This window comes from Zootoca vivipara, chromosome 12 (assembly GCF_965207765.1).
Source record: "Zootoca vivipara chromosome 12, rZooViv2.hap1.1, whole genome shotgun sequence".
NCBI classification, from domain to species: domain Eukaryota; kingdom Metazoa; phylum Chordata; class Lepidosauria; order Squamata; family Lacertidae; genus Zootoca; species Zootoca vivipara.
Genome location: NC_142595.1, coordinates 12514745 through 12536844, shown reverse-complemented (window position 1 = coordinate 12536844; position 22100 = coordinate 12514745). Strand labels below are relative to the sequence as shown.

The 22100-nt window shown below is 44.6% G+C and overlaps 1 protein-coding gene across 1 annotated transcript; it reads left to right on the top strand.

Annotated features, from left to right (window-relative positions):
* Positions 1-945: 945 nt before the first annotated feature.
* On the top strand, positions 946-22063 carry DBF4B (DBF4B-CDC7 kinase regulatory subunit). Its single transcript, XM_035135105.3, has 13 exons — positions 946-1081; positions 1797-1904; positions 4443-4612; positions 5785-5958; positions 7998-8048; positions 10609-10678; positions 13939-13991; positions 14711-14747; positions 16492-16537; positions 16911-17018; positions 17733-17853; positions 19591-19712; positions 20793-22063. Exons 2-13 carry the CDS (start codon positions 1868-1870, stop codon positions 21241-21243), a joined length of 1440 nt encoding a protein of 479 aa, XP_034990996.3. The 5' UTR covers positions 946-1081; positions 1797-1867; the 3' UTR covers positions 21244-22063.
* The last annotated feature ends 37 nt before the right edge of the window (positions 22064-22100 follow it).

Here is a 22100-nt window from a genome sequence, read left to right as displayed (position 1 = left end):
CCTCCAACCCCAGTAACCTACATCAGGGTTGCCAACCAGCCAAACAAAATTAGCTTGGCCTGCTCTTCTGTCCATGATTAATAACTGCTGCACAACATGCTCCTCTTAAATGCAGAGTCAGACTGGAAGGGACCCTGAGGGTCATCTAATCCAAACCCCTTCTGGTGCATCATCTTTAAACTGGGCTTCAAGTATGGACGTAGCCAGGATTTATGTGGGGGGGGGGAAGAGAATGGTGTTTCCATGCGCTGCTCAGGTTCGCCAGAAGCGGCTTAGTCATGCTGGCCACATGACCCGGAAGCTGTCTGTGGACAAACGCCAGCTCCCTCGGCCTATAGAGCGAGATGAGCATGCAACCTCAGTGTCGTCTGTGACTGGACCGAACGGTCAGGAGTATCTTTACCTTTCTATATGTGTATGAGGGGCAGCTGCCCCCCTGCCCTCCCTTGGCTGCTCCCATGGCTTTAAGTGGACAGCCCTTTCAAAAGAGGACTGGTTCATGTAAAACAGGATACATCAGCACTCCACCCTTGTGCCATGTGAGGGCATGGTTTTTGATCCATAGCTGCCAAGTTATCCCTTTTTTACAGGGATTTTCCCTTATGCTGAATAGGCTTCCTCGCGAGAAAAGCGAAAACTTGGCAGCTATGTTTTGATCAGAGCCTGAGTAGTTGACTTTCAGCCCCATAACCAATAAATCCACTGAGCTCCCAGTTAGTGGGTGGGAGAGCATAGCTGCAGCATAGGATTATGTAGCCTATTTTATGAAGTAACCATGAATAACAAGGAAATCAGAGGCAGAGAGGTGGTGTTGAGTGAACCTCTCTCGCCTTTAATTTGAAGCCGCACTCTTGCTCCCTTTTCCAATGCAAAACGCGATCCGAATTGCATCTGGAGGAGTTTCCTATGTGAGCTTCCCCCTCTCAAGCCCCACCCTCTCCCCTCAGTTTTGCCCTTCCCGGCCGCCGTAGCTCACGAACTCTTTAACAACTATAGCTATTGGCAGGAAATTTAAACTTGGTTCATTGGCAGTTTCGGGAAAACAAGGTCTTAAATTCATGGGCGGAAGAAAGTTTTACATGTAAGTAGAACGTTCGGTTTTTAAGGAATGCTGGCTGAGGATCCCGCTGATGGGATCTGCTTAAAGCCTTTTACTCAATTGCAGTGTTTTTCACGAGACCAAAAGCTTTAGGGAAGCTTTTAATGTTTAATAGATTATTGTAGTTTAATATTCTGTTGGAAGCCAACCAGAGTGGCTGGGGAAACCCAGCCAGATGGGCGGGGTATAAATACATTACTACTACTACTACTACTACTACTACTACTACTATTATTATTATTATTATTCTTTCACACAGTATTGCTAAAAAGCCTTCGCTATGTTAATGGGTCCCGCTATGATTTTGCCTGGTATTTCCCAGTGAATGCAAGGGTTATGATTCCCCAGTTACATACTGTGTATTCTTTTCTTGAATGGGCAATGTTCCTGCAAGGGCAGGTGCGGTGGGGGTCATTGTGAAAACAAAGCAGTTTTTGTCATGTGAATTTGGAGAAAAAGAAAGCTGTGAGTTGGCTGAGGTATGCTTGGGGTGCAGTTTTTCTCTCTTTAAGGGCCTGTTACAATGTTAGTGCATTTGGCTGCCTTAATATGAGAAGGTTTTCTCGTCTGCAGTATAGCAGAACTTTTATCTGTGCTCTTGGGAACTCTTTGTTTTAAATATTCTTGGAGCTTCAGCAAATGTCCTCAGAAAGTGACAACTTCAAGGCTGATTAACTTTATTTTCCTTTTATTTTAGCCTTCTGAAGTGATTTTTTTTTAATGCTGAGGATTCTGCTGGCCTAGCCCATCCCAGTTTTCTCTGCTAAAATGGCTGACTGGACACTTCAGCACTGGCAAAATCTTGGTGAGTGAATGCAGCAATGGGGTTATATTCAGCTATCTTTCTAATTTTACTCAGAGTAGACCCACTGAAATGAATCTGAATAAAAGCTGAACACAGCACACAATCTCTAGATGAGGCAGAGTTCCCTAGCCAGCATAGATAACTGTGGATTTATTTTTATTTAAAATGCTTCTGTGCTGCCTTTAAAAGCAAAAGCTCTCTCAAAGTGGCATCCATAAAAGCAGCCTAATGCAATCACAAATAATAAAGATTGACAAGCCAATACATAATAAAACAGACAGATGAAATTAAAGTCCAATATAATCAAAATCAACAGCAGCAAGAAAATACAGCAGTTTCTTTTAATTCCAAAATTCTTCAAGGAAAACTTGGCAAGAATAGTTGAGTTCTCGGATCTTTCCAAGAGCCCAGTTGATAAAGAGTTCCAGAGCCTTGGGGTACTCTGGAAAATGTTCTCCCCTTTCTAAATGCCAATTTAATTGCACTTGGTGACAAGCAGGACTTCCACCTGTTGGTTTATAAAAATTTATTTAAAAAATTAAGTTTGGCATATAACAAACATATCATAGCTGCCAAGTTTTCCCTTTTCTCGCGAGGAAGCTTATTCAGCATAAGGGAAAATCCCTTAAAAAAAGGGATAACTTGGCAGCTATGAAACATAAATACAACAAAAAACAAAACCACAGATCACCAACTGACTGTAACAAAATTGTCTACAAAAACCTGGCAGCATAGAAGTTGTTGTTTTTTTAAAGAGTAAAGATTAATACAGAATACACCTGCTAAATCTCTGTTGGGACAGTATTCCATACGATTGGGCTGATAACACTGAGGAGTTGGTTTTGTGTTGATATCAGACGTTGCGCTCAAAGTGCTCTTGGGCCTTCAAATAACTTTGACCCAAAGCTTTTTAAGGCTTTAAAAGAGAAAGGAAGGGTAAGGAGTTCCTTTCACGTTTCATTTTTAATTCATTACCTGCTTTTTTGCACTGCTGTACTCGAGGCAATTTACAACCCATAGAAGTGATGAAATAATGTACAACATAAATCACATCCTGTAACAATTCAGTCCAATGTAAATAAGTCCCCATGAGTAGTGTTTTAAATCAGGTAACATAAAATTCAATAGATGGTGAAATAATATCTGCTAACAGAATATTGGCAAGCTATGGTTTTGATGCAGAGGAAGGGTGCTTTAGTCCCAGTGAAATCGGTGGGCACAACTTAAGTCCCATTGGGTTCAAAGGGACTAACACTGCAATCCTGTGCATGTTTGCTCAGAAGTAAATCTTAGAGTGTTCAGTTGGGCTTATACCCAGATAAGTGTGCATAGCATTGTAGCTTATTAAAGGATAGCTTAAGGCTGCAATTTGTACATTGTAGTATACACACTTCTGAGCAGACATATGTAGGATTGCCCTGTAAACTTTCTCTGCCTTCAACCCAATAATGAAACCAAGTCACTCTGAATGATTACAATAAACGTTTAGTTATAAACAGCAAAGATGCAATATGTAGAACACCATCAATCTCACAAATGTTTAACATAGGGGGCAAGGTCACATCAATTTACAAAATTCTATTAATTAATTAATTAATTAATTAATGGATTTATGTTGTTGTTTAGTCGTATAATCGTGTCCGACTCTTCGTGACCCCATGGACCAGAGCACGCCAGGCACTCCTGTCTTCCGTTGCCTCCCGCAGTTTGGTCAGACTCATGTTGGTAGCTTCGAGAACACTGTCAAACCATCTCGTCCTCTGTCGTCCGCTTCTCCTTGTGCCCTCCATCTTTCCCAACATCAGGGTATTTTCCAGGGAGTCTTCTCTTCTCATGAGGTGGCCAAAGTATTGGAGCCTCAGCTTCACGACCTGTCCTTCCAGTGAGCACTCAGGGCTGATTTCCTTCAGAATGGATAGGTTTGATCTTCTAGCAGTCCATGGGACTCTCAAGAGTCTCCTCCAGCACCAGAATTCAAAAGCATCAATTCTTCGGCGATCAGCCTTCTTTATGGTCCAGCTCTCACTTCCATACATCACTACTGGGAAAACCATAGCTTTAACTATATGGACCTTTGTTGGCAAGGTGATGTCTCTGCTTTATACCCTGCCTTTTTCCAAAGGGTTCAAGGTAGTATACACTGTTCTCTCCCCATTTTACCCTCACAACAATCCTGTGAGGTAGGTTAGACTGAGAGACAGTAACTAGCTCAAGGTCACCAAGTGAGCTTCATGGCTGATTGGGGATTTGAACCCAGGTCTCCTGGAGTAACCACTGTGGTGCCCTCCAGACGTTCTTGACTACAACTCCCATCAGCCCCAGCCAGCATTGCTAATGGTCAGGGGTGATGGGTATCGTAGTGTGCAAGAACTGGAGGGCACCATGTTGACTATCCCTGCTGTAACCACTACACCACACTAGCTCTTGGTGTGGCGAACAGAAATAGCTGGCAGAGGAGAACAGAGAAGAAAGCAAGTGTTTGAGCAATTGAGTAAAAAAGAAGACTGTGATTGGACGACATCCCTCATTACTTTGCAGCCAGCCTAGATGGCCACGCCCAGAAGAGCCAGATGAAAGCGACAAGGAAACGAGAGGAGGCTGCGCGTTCAGCCAGAAGCCGTCCTTTGGTTGGGAAATCTTTCTACCTGGACCTCCCCAGGGGCAAGAACCTGGAGTTTCTGGGAGAGTGTGTGAAGCAGCTGGGTGGGGTGAGTACAGTGCGGTTGTTTCTCTTACTGATCTCCGTTAGGAAAGCCAGTGTTACAGTTCAGTCAGGCATAATTGTAACTAGAACCAATTTAACAGGGAGGACTCCATCTAGAATGCCTCTGAGCATATGCAGAATGAGTGTCCCCCATCCATGAGTGGACAGAGTTTGCCCATTGCACCAGGAAGTGCAATGTCTCCCGGGGAAGCAGGTGTGGCTTCCACACAGGCATGAGTCCCAACATTTTTCTTTGTACTAGTTCAGCACTGTAGCACAGTTAGATCAGAAATGGGTAAGTGGGGCGGTATTCAGTGTATTTCAGTCATCAGTTTAAACGTGCTTGCTTACTATTGGCTCAGTCAAGAGATGTGCATGGTCTTTTCAAAGTTCAGTACTATTGGCCACCCCCTTGCAACTTAACCGCAGGGGAAACTGGGACATACCAAGTTTTTCCTTGCATGCTGTCGTCTTTTCCTTAAGGCGCTGCAGTTTTCGAAGCAGAACAGGAAAGACATTGCCACAAAATTGTCAACTGTTCCAAATTATCAGTCAGATTTTTTTTATTAAATGAACTGGAAGCATTAGTTGGTTGCACTGATTATAACTTGCTGAGGGAATCCACTTGGCATTGTGTGGATATTGCATGATGTGTGTGAACAGACAGGCTCAGACAATTTTGCCTGGATACACATGATGTACCTTTAAAGCACGTTTGAAGCACCTTATTTCCCTCAAATAATTCTGGGTGCTGTAGTTCACCCTTCAGAGAGTTGCAGTTACAGCAAGCAACCCTTATATAGAGTGCCCAGAATTCTTTGCAGGGGAAAACATGCTTTAAAGGTATAACGTGTATGTAGCCTTCATACCGTTGGTCTTCCATCAACCTTCTCGATTTAGGGTTGTTTGTTAGCAGGATTGGCAGCACACACGCACCGTAGGTTTCCCCCAAAGAATCCTGGGAATTGTAGTTAATCCTCATGGAGCTACAGATTTCATCACTCTTAACAATCCACCATTTCCAGGATTCTTCGGGGGAAAGTGCTTTGAATGCATGGTGTGTGTGTAGCTGTTGTGATTCTTTCCAAGCAAGAAATGTCCACCATTAATCAGTCAAGTGCCCCATTCCCCGGTGATCGGCTGTGAAACTGTCTTCCTGTTTGTTTCTGGCTCCAGGTTGTTGAAAGTTTTCTGAGCAAAGAAGTGACTTGCGTTGTCTCCAGTAGCCAAGAGGCCAGGCGGGAGAGGTGGATGGAAAAGCAAAGTAGTTCTGCATTGAAGGATGCTCCAGCTGGACCCCGGACTTCTGCAGAGCTCAAAATGGGTCCCTTGCACAAGCCAATAGACACTGTAAGAGATGCGGGAGGTGGGGGACTAGGACTGGGAGTTTTATGTATTTTTCCACAGTGGAACTCCCACCACACCACCTCCAGTGCTCTCCTCAAATCTGGAGAGCTGGGGGGAAACCCAGAACAAGTTTGTTTGTTATTGTATCTATGTCTCACCTTTTCTCCAAGGAACTCAGGGTTGGCATGCACACTTCTTCCTCTTTCCCCATGTTACCTTCACAACAACCTTGTGAAGTAGGTTAGGCTGAGCGTCACTGGCCCATGGTCACCCAGTGAGCTTCGTGGCAGAGTGGGGATAAGAACCCTGATCACCGATGTCCAAGTCCAACACTCTAGCAATTACAGTCATACCTTGGATCCCGAACGCCCTGGAACTTGGACATTTTGGCTCCCGAATATTGCAAGCCCGGAAGTGAGTGTTCCGGTTTGCGAATGTTCTTTTGGAACTCGAACTTCCTGCAGCCCATCAGAATCCCCAATTTGGTTTTTAAATGTTTGGAAGTCGAACAGACTTCTGGAATGGATTCTGTTCGACTACCAAGGTATGGCAGTACACCACAATGGTGCACAGGAAGAGAGAGAGGGGAAATCCCATTGCCTGGGCAAAAGTCCTTGTGCTGATGGGACAAGTGCATTGAATACTGCCCTAAAAATTAACTTCCTTTTTGTGGCATGCTAGCAGCCCCTGCGCTCAGTATGAGAATTACTAGGCTACCATACTTAAATATCAACCTTGCCAATGCAACCCTTTTTTTGTGTTTGCTCTGAATTCTTAAAGAAAACCTCTGGGCTTTGAAGCATGTTTTCAACTGACATTTTTAAAAGATGGATTGGTTCATTAAAAAACAAAAACAAAAAACTTCACTTGTTCCATGTTTCCCAGTACCTTTTTCTTTTCTGTTTTTCATGCTGGAGACCAAGAATGAAAGGAATGGAAGGGGTTCTCTGGCTCTGGTTCTGTTTGAGGCAGGACACTGGCCCATCTTTGGACCGAATCAGATGTGATGTTAATAGCGTGAATGAAACAAGCGGGCATCTTTTTGTAAACAACCACAGATAGGCCTGCAGTGACCCAGAAGTAGAGTTAAGTCCTTTCCCTTCTGCCATGGTACCAGCAAAAATCCCCCCTACTTTTCCATCAGGATGGAAGCCCATGTTTATCACCCATCACTGTCGCCAATGGGGAGATTTTTCCCCCCAGCCCTGATGTTATTTAGGCTATACAGTACTGTATACCAAAAACAGCAAAGTGCATGCTAGTTCCAATTTACACAATTGTCATGTCTAGCTCAGCCTTTTTATCTCTCTCCACTGCCCAAAAGCAGTTTTACTTAGCAGTGCAGAGGTTCCCGCCCTCCCACAACTTTATTGTTTAGGCTAAAAAGTAGAAAAATGTGCACAAGCCTCCTTAGTCCTAATAAGCTGCAGAGGTTTTATCCAGACAGATAAACATTTTCTTCCAGTGTTTGGGCTAGCTAGGAAGAATGGCTGCAGGCTGCTTTTTTAAAAAAAGCATATATATTTTTTTTAAAAAAGAGGTATTCTGTTGCCTTGGATGCAAAACACCCTTCTGGTGGGACAGGGTTTCAAGCATCAGACAGCCATGCCCCATTTTACCATAAAAAATATCTCACTTCAAACAAACCAGGTTTTCAAGTGCTTACTGTCACTTATGTCTTTTCTAAGAAGGAGAAATCTGGATGGGCATTCCGTTTGCTGACCTTGACATAAGTTTTGTTTTTGTTTTTTCATCCCTGGCCATTCCTGTTCCTGCTCCCTGTATGTATGTATGTATGTAATCCAACCATCCCTTCCCACTTCTGCTTTTAGAAGTCCAGATGTGATGCCCCAAAACCCGTTAAACTGAACTAAGAGTGCACAAATAAGCCTAATGCTAATAAGGGTGGGTGCATATGAAGAAGTGATGAATAGAAACTGATAAAACCCATTGCCAAAACCAGTGAAATCTGATTTCTCCATTTGTTTTAACTTGCTCTTTCCTTTGCCCCAATTCTTTCCCCTCCCCATCTCTTTATGCAGAACCTGATCAGTCGTGGGAAAAAGCTCTTGCATAAAGCCATCAGGGGGCAGGTGAGCAACCCTACCAATCACTTTGTTCATCCTTGTGGCGGGGTGATGGGTCACAGTTGTGGATGAAACAACAGAGTTGACCTAGCTCAAGCCCCTGCTTAACGTTTAAACTGAACAATAATTCAGTGAGCTGAAGCTCAGCCCAGACAAGACAGAGATGCTGGTAGTTAGTTAGTGGGTGGTTCCCCTGACCAGATGAGTGGAGTTCAGCCTGTTCTAAATGAGGCTGCACCACCCTGGAAGGATCAAGTTTGTGGCATTGAGGATTCTCTAGGGTCCTCTTCTGTTGCTTTATTCATTTATTTATAAGCATTTTAAAAACTGCTTAATATTTAAAATCTCTTACGTAAAACAGTATCATAAAAAAACAGAAATCCTGTTTTATGAGTCATAGAGAACCTGGGCAAAAATAGGTATTTTGAAGCAACTGATGGGTGATTTAGAGAGGGAATGGGGGCAGCAGCGGCTAATGCCCAGTTTTAGTTGATATTCTGTAGGGTGCAGAACCTCAAGTAAAACTTCCCCAGATGATCCAAACTATCTTAACAGGGCAGATGGTCTTTCAGGTAACCTGGTCACAAGATCATTGGGGCTTTTATGTGACCTTGAACATGGGTCAGTAGCTAATCCACCGCTGCTGTAGCTCCCTCCTTATAGGTAAAATATGTGCGAGTCCAGGTACTCTAGTTAGCAACAATCTGTACCAGTGGCAGCATTTAGTCCAGTCTCAATGCATGCCTCACTATAGTCCAGTTGTGAGGTTACCAATGCATGAATCACAGTAGCCAAGATAACCTTGTCCAGGTAAGGGTGTAACTGGCATACCAACCTAAGTTAGTAATAGGTGCTCCTCACCAGGAAGACTGCCTAGCCTTCCAGTGACAAAAATGGTTCTGGAAGCAACCCGAAAGCACGTACCTGTTCCTCCGGAGGGAGTGCAATCCTGTCCAGAACTGGTAATCTGTTGTGCCTGGGAATCACTTCCTCGCAGAGTTGCCTCCTTACCAGAATTCAGTCTTAGTTTGTTGGCCCTCATCCAGCTCTCCATTACATCCAGGCACTGCGTCTCCTGATTCAGATGTAAAAAAAACTCTAATCTATGTACAATATAAAAACAATATCCATTAGAACAAAAATACAATAATGTTCTTTAGGGTGCAGTCCCATGAGTTGAATTTCCCCTGATCTAAGTGATCTTATAGTACTGCACAGGGGCAGGCAGTATTTCAGGACGCCGTGGCCAATGGTATCAAAAGCCACTGAGAGATCAAGCAAAAGCAACAGGGTTGTACTCTCTCTGTCTCAAAACTGAGCTTTAACCCCGACTGAGACGGGTTAATGTAATAGACACAGATGGCCTCAGTGGCACGAATGTATTCCCCCAGCTTTGGATGGTGGTCCAGCTGTACCCATATCTGAGCAGGGATGGCCTGGCTGTGATGATCTATTTCCCAGTATCCTCTTGATTGGATTACTGCGATACCTGGTGTCGATGCAGCCTCCAGATTACCCATGGGACTAACACCAGTATTGGCACAACTGCACTTCCTATGTATAGGTTTTGGGGACCAATTCAAGGTGCTACTTTTAACCTATAAAGACTTATACAGGCTAGAACCACAATACCTGATTGACTGCTTCTCCTGGCAAGATTATACCAGGACCTTATGAGCATAGCTGCCAAGTTTTCCCTTTTCTCGCGAGGAAGCCTATTCAGCATAAGGGAAAATCCCTTTTAAAAAGGGATAACTTGGCAGCTATGCTTATGAGTGTCACTGAGGCCATTTTCCTTGTGCCTCTTCTGAGAGAGGCTTGGAGGATGACAATAAAGAGAGGGCCTTTTTCTGTCCCCCCACCCCACCCCTCACCTGTGCAATGCTCTCAGATAAGGCCCTCTTGGCACCAGCACTGACATCTTTTGGGTGCCAGGTTCAGGCTTTAATTTCCATCCTGGCTTTCAATGAAATTTCACCAAGATGAGTCAAGGCTAGGGTTGGGTTGGGTTGCTAATACTGTAATATCCCCCTCCCCCTTGGAAGCAGATGTTTTCTCTCTATCATATATTTATTAGAGTGTTTAGATTTTAATTGTGGATGTTTTTTTAACAATTTTGTACGTTTTCAAATCTGATGGTAAATTGCCTTGTGTCAGGTGACAGACAAAACAAATAGATACTTTAATAATCTAGGTCTCCCCCATGCAATCCAGAGAGCAGACATACTACATAAATATGCCCACCGAGCAGACAAGTTTCATGTGCTGCAGGGGAAACAGAAAGCTCTCAGTGTTATTGTCAAAGATAATCTAGGTGGTATGAGCTTGTATGCCAGACAAACGCCAGTCACTATTAGTGGTAGTCTGTTGCTCCATGAGAAAGTTGAGGGTTGGCCTTCCTAAGACAGCAGAGTACTGGCAAGACAACCTTTGATTCAGTGAGTTACCTTGGTCCTTCACCTGTTTCGTGAAAAGTATTCTCGCTGCTCCACATGATTTGTTATAGGCGCTCTGATTAGTAATTGCTATATACATTCTCTGTTTTTCTTTTCTTTCATTCTTTCAGGATAGCACCTGTGGCAACAGCATCCTTGCCACTGCGCGATCCTGGGGGGTACAGATTATACACATAGATGGTATCCTTTTTCTAATCTGGAGTGGGGGGTCCATGGAGATGGCTTTGCAAAGATAGATCATGTATTGCAAAAAGAAGCATTTTAGTCTGACAGTGAAAGGAAGAACTCTCTGGTTTAAATATTTTACCAATATTTTACCAATACAATCTCTGGTTTAAATATTTTACCAGCGTGGCTCCACGATTCCCACCAGGGCTCCCTACCTAAGAGAGACAACTTCTGTGAGCTGATGTTTTGTGTATATATACAGTATAAATGTAAAGGACCCCTGACAGTTAAGTCCAGTCATGAATGACTCTGGGGTTGCGGCACTCATCTCGCTTTACTGGCCAGGGGAGCCGACGTTTGTCCGCAGTTTTTCTGGGTCATGTGGCCAGCATGACTAAGCTGCTTCTGGTGAAACCAGAGCAGCACACGGAAACACCGTTTATCTTCCCGCCGGAGTGGTACCTATTTATCTGCTTGCACTGCATGTTTTCGAACTGCTAGGTTGGCAGGAGACAGGAGTGCCTGGCGTGCTCTGGTTCCCATGGAGTCAGACACGACTAAATGACTAAACAACAACATGGTTGGAATACACAATTTGTGCGCTTCATTCTTCCAAGCAATTTGAAAGTTTCTCCAACCCCGAGGTCCTGTTAAATCTTAATATAAAAGTCAACAGATTAGATTAGTAATAAGGATATCAAATATGAATTTTTGTTTTTGTAAAATTTTCTTCTTTTTGTGTGTTTTTGTATTCTTTTTTCTTTTTGTTGTATGTCATTTTTGTTTCTTCTTTTTATATTTCTCTTTTTTTATATATATAAAAAACCTTAATAAATACGTTAATAAAAAAACAAAAAACCTTAATATAAAATTTTCTGCCCTGCTATAGGGGCTTAGGGTTGTCTGATGCTGCCTTTGTAACAGTCTGGGAGGCTAGTTGGGCTAAAGATGGTGCTTGTCTGAAGGTATTAAGTGAGCTATGTAATTGGGCAGGGATACAAACCTGGATCTCACAGGTCAGTACTTGGCATCATCCTGAATAATAGGTGAATAAGAGAACATTGGGCAGATTCTGGCGTGCATAGAGGGTGTAAAATGATGAGAGACAGAGCTAGGGATAGATGTGTCTATTTTAATCTGTGTCCATTTTGCATGCATTCAGCTATAAATCCTTTCAATTCTGTTTTTGCATGAATCAGCAAACCTTTTTCATGGAAAACTTGTATTTAAATTTATATTTTATCTTGATATATCTGAACCTATTTTATCCTAAAATATGGGTTGCAATGCCAAAGGATTTGAATTCTGCTTTTGACTTGCCTTGAGGTTTAGGGTAGGTTTTTTAGCTCTGGCAGAAAGTGTGCTTAGCACACAGAAGATTCCAGGTTCAATCTCTGGTTTAAAGGATCAGGGATCTGGTGATGGGCAAGTTCTCTGTGTTGGACCCTGTAAAGCTACTGCCAGCCAGAGTAAACTACAGTACTTGGCTAGGTGGGCCAATATAAGACATTTTCCTGTGCTACATATGGACTCTGTTTAGATGCAGACCAATATGCTCGTTATTTGAGCAACTAGTTAAGAGTGCATGCTTGCTCAGATAATGATGGATTTCAAAACGGGAAACTTGATGTAAATCAATGATTTAAATTGGTCTTTTTCCCAGAGTGATTTAAATCGCCTTGATTTCAATCAATAACACCGCATTATAGAGGCAAATCTCTTTTCTGCATGAAATAGCGCAATGCTTTTTTGTTGCCGGAAGGTGGCAGGCGAGAGCAATGGATGGAAGAGCTTTTCATTGGTATGGGGTGGTTGCCGGGGAGATTTTCCCTCACTCTCTTCTGCATGGGTCTTGATTAGGATTGCTGACTGTCTCACTAGCTCTGACTCCTGTGGCTCAGCAGATTGATCAACAGACATTCTTCTCCACTGAAATGCCTCATTTGCCGAGTTGTATTTTTGTGAGCCAGTCTGCTGCTAAATGCAACGGGGTGGGCCTCTCTTCTGTCAGTTGGCAACCATAGCCTTAATTGGACCAAAAGACTGATGTAGTTCCAGCCTCTTCCTTACCAGGGAGGCTGGAACGACATAAGCAAATGCTAGCAGGTAATTTCTGTGATTCGCTATACAAAAAGCTTTGCTTCTGTACAATGTGTGCATAAAATTTTTAAAAAGATATGCACATATTCTGTCTTGCTCATTCAGTTTCAGAATTGTTAAGTATATTTAGCAGGTGTCCTGCAGGGTAAATTTGTTGAGATGTTGCAGAGTTCTTTGTGGCATCAGTAGCGAGCATCTGAAAAAGCTGGGGTGGGAGAAAAGAAGGCTTGTTCCTCAACTTGAGCGCTTGTTGGTTCATGCAAACATTAGATGAACTTCACCTTATTTGTGGGGCCCCATCTCTCCTTTATGCCTCATTCTAATCCAGGGGCCAGCAAACCTTTTCAGCAGGGGGCCGGTCCACTGTCCCTCAGACCTCGTGGGCGCCGGACTATATTTTGATAAAAAATATGAACGAATTCCGATGCCCCACAAATAACCCAGAGATGCATTTTAAATAAAAGCACACATTCTACTCATGTAAAAACACCAGGCAGGCCCCACAAATAACTCAGAGATGCATTTTAAATAAAAGGACACATTCTACTCATGTAGGCCTTAGTTTGCCTACGCATGTTCCAATCCCTCTGGCAGTTTCTGACACAGCTTACTTAAATTGTCGGCTGATCAACCTTGTTCCTGTGCTTGATCTGCAGAAATTAGCAGATGAAGTTTTAAGATAGCTTTTTCCATGGTGTGAAAATAAGTGTGATCACTTGATTCTGCTGATCAAGCTGCTGTTCAGGACACAGCCGCAGCAGCTGCTTGAAAGGTTGGTGACCTAACAAGTGCTCAGAGTTGGTTTGATAACTGGGTGTAGCCTCTTTTCCCCCTCCCTCTCTCTTCTCCCCCATCCAAGTGCTGAAAGTGTGAGGCTGTGTCCACACTCCCATTTATTCCACATGCAGTGCAAGCCCACCACTGGCGTGAGAAGCGGTGTACACATGATTTCAGCCATAATCAATAGCTTCCTGTTGTTTCTTTTGAAATACAGTGTGTTGATGCGTTCTTTCCCAACCCAGATATGATCTGAATTGAGAAACGCCTTCCTGAGTTTCAAGCCAGCAATGTATAGACTGCCTGAGTTAGGTTGTGCTCCTGTTCCCCTACTCTTATCTTTTTCTAGGGGGTAGAATATAATGTGGGCTCCTTAATGGCTCCTTCCTCCTCAGAAATGCTGTCCTACATACGACTGTTGTCTAAGAAGCACCCTTCCGCGGCAAAGGTTGGTAACGTTAAGAGGTACATTTTCGTGCAGCTTTTATGATTTCAGGATCATAACAGGCCCGGGAAATGCCACGCTTAAGATGTGGTAAATTCTGCAGGAGGGGCGGGATACATCATGGCCTTTCTTTCTGTGGCTGATTGACACCATTTGCCTGGAAGGTTAGGTGCCCGCATGATTGAAATGATTGTGGCCCTATTGGCTTCCCACAAACAGGCTCTGTTTTTGTCCCACCCCAGAGCAGGAGAGATTTAGGTAGAAGACTTTTGAGGCTGTTTTTCCAGGCGTTTGCCAATTCTTAGGAGATAATTTCCTATTATGCAAACAGGTTCTCAAAAGCACAATGTAACTGTGGGGTAGAGAAGACTGAGAATTTGAACTTGGGTTTGGGGAGACTACAGAGCTCCGCCTCTTCCATGGGCTTGTGGCTTCTAGTTCTAGAGCACACCAGCACAACCCACTTTCATATGCTCCAGTGTTACATAAACTGTCATGTGAACAAGCTTGTTCCCTGACCAGTGGCACTGGGAGAATGGGTTGGGACATCACCTGCTACATGCACTGGTGGTCAGTGCTGCTGGGACTAGCTGCCAGAAACCTTGAAGACCTCTGCTGCCGTGTGCATTTAGTTTGTTTTCCCCTGCCTCTGCCAGCCTTTTTAATGCTTGCTGCACATTCATTGTCCTGACATCTCTTACTGTGTATTTCCCTTGGGTTAGGTGAAGATGGTTGCTTCTGGGTTCCAGCCTTCAGAAGGTAGGCATGGAGCTTTCAGTGTTGTTGAAGGCCAGGGGGCGCCCTGTGTTGTCACCTGCCCATCACCTTGCATAAACTCCAAATTCATATTGCGGTTTGGTGATGTACACTCTGTGCTTAAATGAGAGGGAGAGAGAAAGCCAGAGAGGTTTGCTACAAGAAAATGTATATACTGTAAATCACTTCATGCAAAATAAAGAGACTCGAGTCAGTTCCAATTCTGAACACTTAAAAAAAACACAACTCTGAATTTGTGGGAGAAAATTTCGCTGCAGGCAAGAAATAGGAAGAAAAGTTGCCGATCTGTGGGTAGGAGGCAGCATTGTCCAGATCAGTTAAAGTCCCATCCCTTCGTCTTGCTTTTCCAAACAAGTGTTGCATGTTTCCAAGCCTAGCGATAATAAGAGCTCGGAACTTCCATTGGGTTTTGCTAACTCAGAAGTTTTCAACCTTTTTGAGTCCACGGCTCCCTTGACCAACAAATTATTTATGTGACATTCCTGTGGGTCTCAGGAGCCCAGTTATGTCACCTCTTGCCTGCAGAGTTTGGCAGCCTCTCACCCTTTATCGAACACCCTCTCTTGTGGAGTGCTTCCTCAGCCTCCTCTCCCCTCTACTTGGGAGTCCTCCGGGCAGTCACTGCTGCCGCCCCTGGTCTCTGAGCTGCCCCCACTGCCCCAAAGAGAGGTGCCTCCTCACACTGCCCCACAGGGACCTGGGACTTGTCTGTCCATTCCCAACAGCAAGGACTGGCTGGCTGGGCTACCTCAGCTTCTGCTTCTGGCAACCGGCACCCCCTGACCAGCTCCAGAGGCACCATTTGCCTGCGGAGCTTGTAGCCAGGTCTGCTGCAACAAACAACTGTGTAAGCCTAAGGGAGGCAGAGATGCAAGAGAGCATCAGAGGAGGGAGGGAAAGAAAGAGGAACAGAGGCCAGTGTTGCCCGCAGCACCCCTGACCATCATTCAAGGCACCCCAGGGTACCGCAGAACACTGGTTGAAAACCACTGTGCTAACTTATTTATTTTTCTTGTGTACATTTTAGCATATGCTTTGTATGCCATGGTGGTGATGATTATGTTGTTATCTATCCACCTTTCACTCTTAATGTCCCAGGGTGGGTTACAACAATTAAAACACAATATTAAAAACAACTTCCAATCACAAGCATAAAATAGGTCCTAAAAATATACAGCTCACTGTACATCATTCACTCTCTCTGTAGCCTCTCCCCCCTTCCAGGGAAATCTCCAGTGTCCCCTTGGTATTTAAAATTGCTGATGGGCTTTCTTTGTGCCGGCAACAAGGTCCAGCCGCATCTCCTGTTCCCTGGAGATGTGCTATTGTGGCTGCCAGTTCTGGACTGTCTCCCACTTGCTAACAATGCAGTGTTGGTGTGGTGCTGGCATGGTGCCTGCCCATGAGGCAGGCTGTTGTTTTAATATAATAATCGCCTTGTTGCACAGTGTTTAAGTAACAGTCACCTGCAACAGCTTGCTCAGCTGTTTCCCCCCAGAGCTGGCTGCTTAACTGCAATCCTCCCCCCCCCCACCTCCCAATTTCCTCAAATCTGTAATGACTTGATGCTTAGCTTTTTAAAGAGAGGTGCCCGGGCTGCCTAGCTTCCTGTGACCTTTCCACTAATCCAAAGTCTGGGGTGGTGGTGGCTGTATCTATCTTTCCTCTGATATTTTAATAACGAGAGCTGCCAACAGTTGCTTTTCTTCTTATGTTTCTTTCCTAGTAGTAAGACTGAAAGCGCCATTCCTGAAAATTGAAGATGAGAGCAGGTAAGAGTCATGGAGTTCGGGACTCTACCCTGCCTATTAATTTCTCAAAGACTAGAAACTTGATGTCATCTGGCTCTGTCGAGGCAGTCCATGGGGGAGTTCTGGATCTGGCTCGCTAGCCTGATCCAGTTCCCCATGCCCTGGCCTCTTCTTACTTTCCCACATAATGCAGGGGATGGGTAATGGTTTCTCTGGTAAACCCATTGAGAGGTCCGGGGGAATGAAGTGGGCAATGATGTCTCCCATCTTGGCATGATGCCCAGCTATCCCCCCATGAAGGTCCTGTAGGTGGATCTCTGTACACGCTGACTTCCCAAGGGCCATTCTTGTTCATTTCCCAAGTACTTGCTGAGAGTTTTTTCTCTCTGTCTAGGCAACTCAGGCCATTCTTTCAACAATTCAAGAATTTCCCCCAACTGTATTTCCAGCCACTGAGAAGACATAGCCCATTTCAACCCCCACGAACCTCTTCCAGCTCAAAGTAAGTGTTTGTGGGGGACGGGTGGGTAAGGTAGCTAATGGTGTGGGAGGAAAACTTATGAAACTCAGCCAATTAATATAAAAAGGTAAAGGTAAAGGGACCCCTGACCATTAGGCCCAGTCGTGACCGACTCTGGGGCTGCGGCGCTCATCTCGCATTATTGGCCGAGGGAGCCGACGTACAGCTTCCAGGTCATGTGGCCAGCATGACAAAGCCGCTTCTGGCAAACCAGAGCAGCACACGGAAACGCCGTTTACCTTCCCGCTGGAGCGGTACCTATTTATCTACTTGCACTTTGACGTGCTTTCGAACTGCTAGGTTGGCAGGAGCTGGGACCGAGCAACGGGAGCTCACCCTGTTGCAGGGATTCGAACCACTGACCTTCTGATCGGCAAGCCATAGGCTCTGTGGTTTAACCCACAGCGCCACCCGCCAATAAATATACAGGACAAATAAAATCTGTCTATGTGGTGGAGAAACCAGGTAGTTAAACTGGAATCTTGCCCATAGTACCAGCTATTTTTGCTGCAGGTGTAAAAAGGGAAGTTCAGAAACCAAAGGTAGTCCTGGATGGGACTCCCAAGTGCTGAGGAGACTATAAAAGTTTTAAATTGTGTCGACAAATCTGAAGGTGGGGGGAACAAAGTAGGATACTGGGTTTGTGCACCAGGGGAATGGAATGTTCTGAATACGTATGTTTTGCCCCTTCTGCAGAGCACCTGAAAGCAAACAGTCACCCAATGAACTCTTCCCTCCTTCGGCCTGCTGTATCATGCCAAAACCACAGAAAGGCTACTGTGAATGTTGTGAAGAAGTCTTCGCAGAGTTGCAGACGGTAAGAAAGGCCTCAGAGCTGGGCTGAAAGAGAACAAGCCCACTTATACCAGTGTCTGCTCATTCCTGGGACAGCTACCTATATTCTGAACTGCATGTACTAAAGCTACACCAGGCCTTGCAGCTTCGGCCTTGGAGGACGTAACCTCTGCTCCATTGTAGTACTAGGTCTAAGCTAGGCAGGGTACTAAAGCCTTTTCCTATACCAATTTATATCATGTTCAGCCTGATGCTATGCTGAAAATGTCCCCTGCTCTTTTTGTAAACCTACAGGTGAAACTCAGAAAATTAGAATATTGTTGAAAAGTGCATTTATTTCAGTAATGCAACTTATTATTTTTTTAATTTTAATTTTAATTTTTACAAATGCTTTCTTTTGGAAATTCCACAGTAATAAAACAAATAGTTACAATAATACTACAATTAACATCGCTATTACATTTCATTAACTACATTCCATTTATAATTGACCTGCCTAATGACAAATAATTACAATTAAAACAAATAAAGGCTTGGCATATCTTGCTTTGCATGTCATGCATCTATCTCATATATTGGTTTCACCTTTTAAGTTGCATTACTGAAAAAAATGCACTTTTCGACGATATTCTAATTTTCCGAGTTTCACCTGTATTTGCAGGCAATGACAGCATTGGGGGGATTTATGCAATTTTTGGAGGAGGCATGAGGAGAATATTAAATTTTCAGTGGTGAAGAGCTTTACCAGAAGAATGACTTTACCCCAAAATTCCTCGAAACAGCTGGTGGCCACATCTGCCCTGCAATGACTCCTCTGAGTGGCATTGCATCACAGCATAGTGTTGTTCCAGGTGAATTTTATATGGAGGTGGGTGGAAATAGAATTCCATTTTTATAAAGGAAATTGAAAGTCTTTGTTGCTGCTGCCGTTTTTCAGGTAAAGCTCTTTGCCACTCCAAAAATTTCACAATTTACCCCCATCCCCTGAATATGTATTGCCTTTACACACACACACACACACACACACACACACACACACACACACACACGTGACCACTTTGAAAAGTTCCCATTGGAATTTCAGACCCAGCTCTCATCCAGCCAACTGTCTGGCTTTGGAGACATCAGCACCATTAGGCATGTACTAACAGGCGCATCTTTGCAACATAAGGGATAAATCTGCTTGTGTTTTTAAAGAAGCTGAGCTTTTCAGGAAGATACGTTCTGTGACAGCGTCACATTCTGTGCTCTTACAGAATCCCAGCATATGCACAGCTCTGGGTACTAATGTCTCCCAGGCCTGGTAGTGCAGATGTCACTGAAGAATAAATGTATTCAGTGCTGAATAGACTGGGAGGAAGGACAAGTCCTCGTGACTCTGTTTACCCCTCCTGAGAATTAAAAGTCTGGTAACTTCCTTGGAGACCAGTGGTTTTCTGTTGCGCAGAATGCAAAACCCCCAATTGGTCCAGTTTCTTAAATATTGGCACAAACATATTCAGTTGGGCACTGATGATTACTTCCTCTCCTCTGGCAGTTCTAGTCTCCTTCTCCATCTCCCCACCAAAGCAGCTTTTCTTTGGTGGGTAAGCTCCTGAGGTTGTATCAGTCTTCCCAGCTCCTAAACAAGGCAATTCTTCATTTATTTATTTTGTCTGGATGCTTAAATAAAGAGGTTTGCTGGTACAGAATATTTCATTTCCTTCCCATCTTCAGACCTCTCCCATTGCCTCTGATGCAGCCATTTTGCCTTTTGCAGCACCTTCAAAGTAAACGGCATAAAGAATTTGCGCTGGATCCGTCCCACTACACTCTCGTGGACAGCATCCTCTCTCAGCTGACCAATGATTTTGTGGTTTCTTCCTCCTCTCCACCACTGAGGTGAATGTTTAACTTAAGGGTTTTGGAGGGGGTGAAGAGTTAATAGTATCCAGCTCTTTTTGAAGGACTGAGGAACCACTGCATAAATCTGATGAGTATTGTGGCTATATTCAGGGATTCTGATCTGCTGCCTGGCTACACTTGTAGTAACTGACTTGGCAGGAAGCTCAGGATGGACAGAAGGAAGCACTTCTTCATGCAGCATAATCCTGGATTGCCAGTAGTAGATGTAAAAGGGATTTACAGGTCTTACTAGATCACAAGCTTAACATGAATCAACAGTGTAATGCAGTAGCTAAAAACACTAATCAAGGGGAGTAATAGTCTTTCTCTATTCTGCCTTGGTCAGACCACATTTGGAGCCTTTTGCGGGACAGTTGAGGAAATTGGGTATGTTAAGCCTGGTTAAAGAGGAGACAGAAAGGAGATATGATAGCCACCTTCAAATATTTCAAAGGCTGTCACGTGGAGGATGTTGCGAGCAAGCTTGCTTTCTCCCGCTCCAGATGATAGGACCTGAACAAATGGATTCTTGTTACAAGAATGGAGATTCTGACTAAACATCAGGAAGAACTTCTGACAGTAAGAGCTGTTCAACAATGGAACAGACTCGCCAGAAGGTGGAGGGCTCTTAAGCAGAGGTTGGATGGCCATTTGTCATGGATGCTTTAATTGAGATTTCTGTATTGCAGGGGGTTGGACTAAATGACACTTGGGGTCCCTTCCAGTTCTTTAATTCTATTATTCCCTTCATTGCTTGTGGCAAAAGTTTGTCTAGGTGGCTGAAAAATATAGAAGAGTATCTGTCTTATGGTCATGCTTCTGACTGAAGAAAAAAATGCAGGGTGGGGCCATTTTATTTTGTTTAGTCTAGATAAAGCAGTCCAATGACATTGTTCTTTGTGTAATATGATAAAATTAAAACTTCCAGTAGAAAAACTGGACAGAAGCAGATAATTGGTTTGGGAACACTAAAATAATGGGTTTATTTTTTTTTTAAGGTACGAAAAATATATTCACCTGGGGCCCAAATGTGCTATATTTATATCATTTGCTATATTTATATTCTCTTTCTCTTAGGGTGCCTCCCAGTGCCTGTATTGGTGACTATTCTGAATTTCATTTGGAGGACTATTGCATGTTTGCTGGAGGACAGGCTGTTGACCCAGAGGCTTCAGCTCACTTGCTCGAGGACCAAGACTTTCTCCATCTTGCAGAGCTGCCCATAGAGATGCTCCTCAACCCAGCGCCATTTGGCTCCTCCCAGGGGTCAGCATCTGAGCATCACAAAGCGGGCAGACTGGTTGCCAGCACTCGCTCAGAGGCCTCCGCCTCCGCCGAGGCTGACCATGGTGCCGTTCCCCAAGAGAGGGGGCTCTTAGTTCAGCCTGCTGTGCTGCCTCGGAAACGCAAGCTCTCGGGCAGCCTGCATGGGCAGACAAGAAAGAAGCGAGCCTTATCCGAGCATACCTCAAACGACAGGTTGCCGGATGAGAAGTTGCTCCCTGGGAACCAGGAGGATGCCCTCTGAATCGGTGTGACAGCCAGATGGCTTCCAGGCCCCTCGGCTTCTCTGCGGTACCATTCAGCAACCTTGGCCCATCACGCTTAACTCGGGACAGTCTGTCTTCTGAGCCTCTTGCTACAGACACTGGCTGCCTCCAAGACACAGTGCAGCAGCTGATCCAGGGCAAGGTGGCCGCTCCTTCTCCCTACCAAGGGAAGGACGCATGCATTTCTTGGGACTTTCCCAGCCCTAAGTATTGAATCAAGAAGCATGTCTGGCTTCCCCATGGGCAAGCACATAGCCCTCCCACGCTGCTGGGCTCTGTGGGCCGCCATTGCTTGTCTTTCATGGATATATTTGAGCTAGCTTGGTGTGTTACCACAGCAACTGGGTCTAGGCCCTAGCCATGGCCTCTCTGCCCCCTTCTGCCCAATGACTAGTCTTTCTCCTGAGGCGAAGAGCCCTTCTTCCATGTCAGAATGGGATTGACTGCTTTTGTGTGAGCCGGCAAGGGCCTCCCATCGCTCCTTCAAGAGCTTGACGGATGCTGCACTGCTAGGGACCTCCGTCAGCAATCCCAGCTCTGTTCTGTGCTCCGACAGAAAGCAGCCGATCTCAGGCTGCAAGGAGGACTAGGGTTACAGGAACATCTCTGAGCTTCTTTCTCCCTCACTCCCTTTCTCCTCCCTTTCTTCCTTTCTCCTCCAGTAGCCTACGGAGTCAGGGTTCATAATTGCATCCTTACAAGTGCTCTTTGACTTGAGTGCTGCTTTATGCGGCTTTTTTCTGCTCTGCGCCCCCTTCTCTTTGAACCGAAATAAACAACGGCAAACATTTGACTGCACTTGTTCCGTGTCATTTTCCTTTAAGGTCCTGGTTAC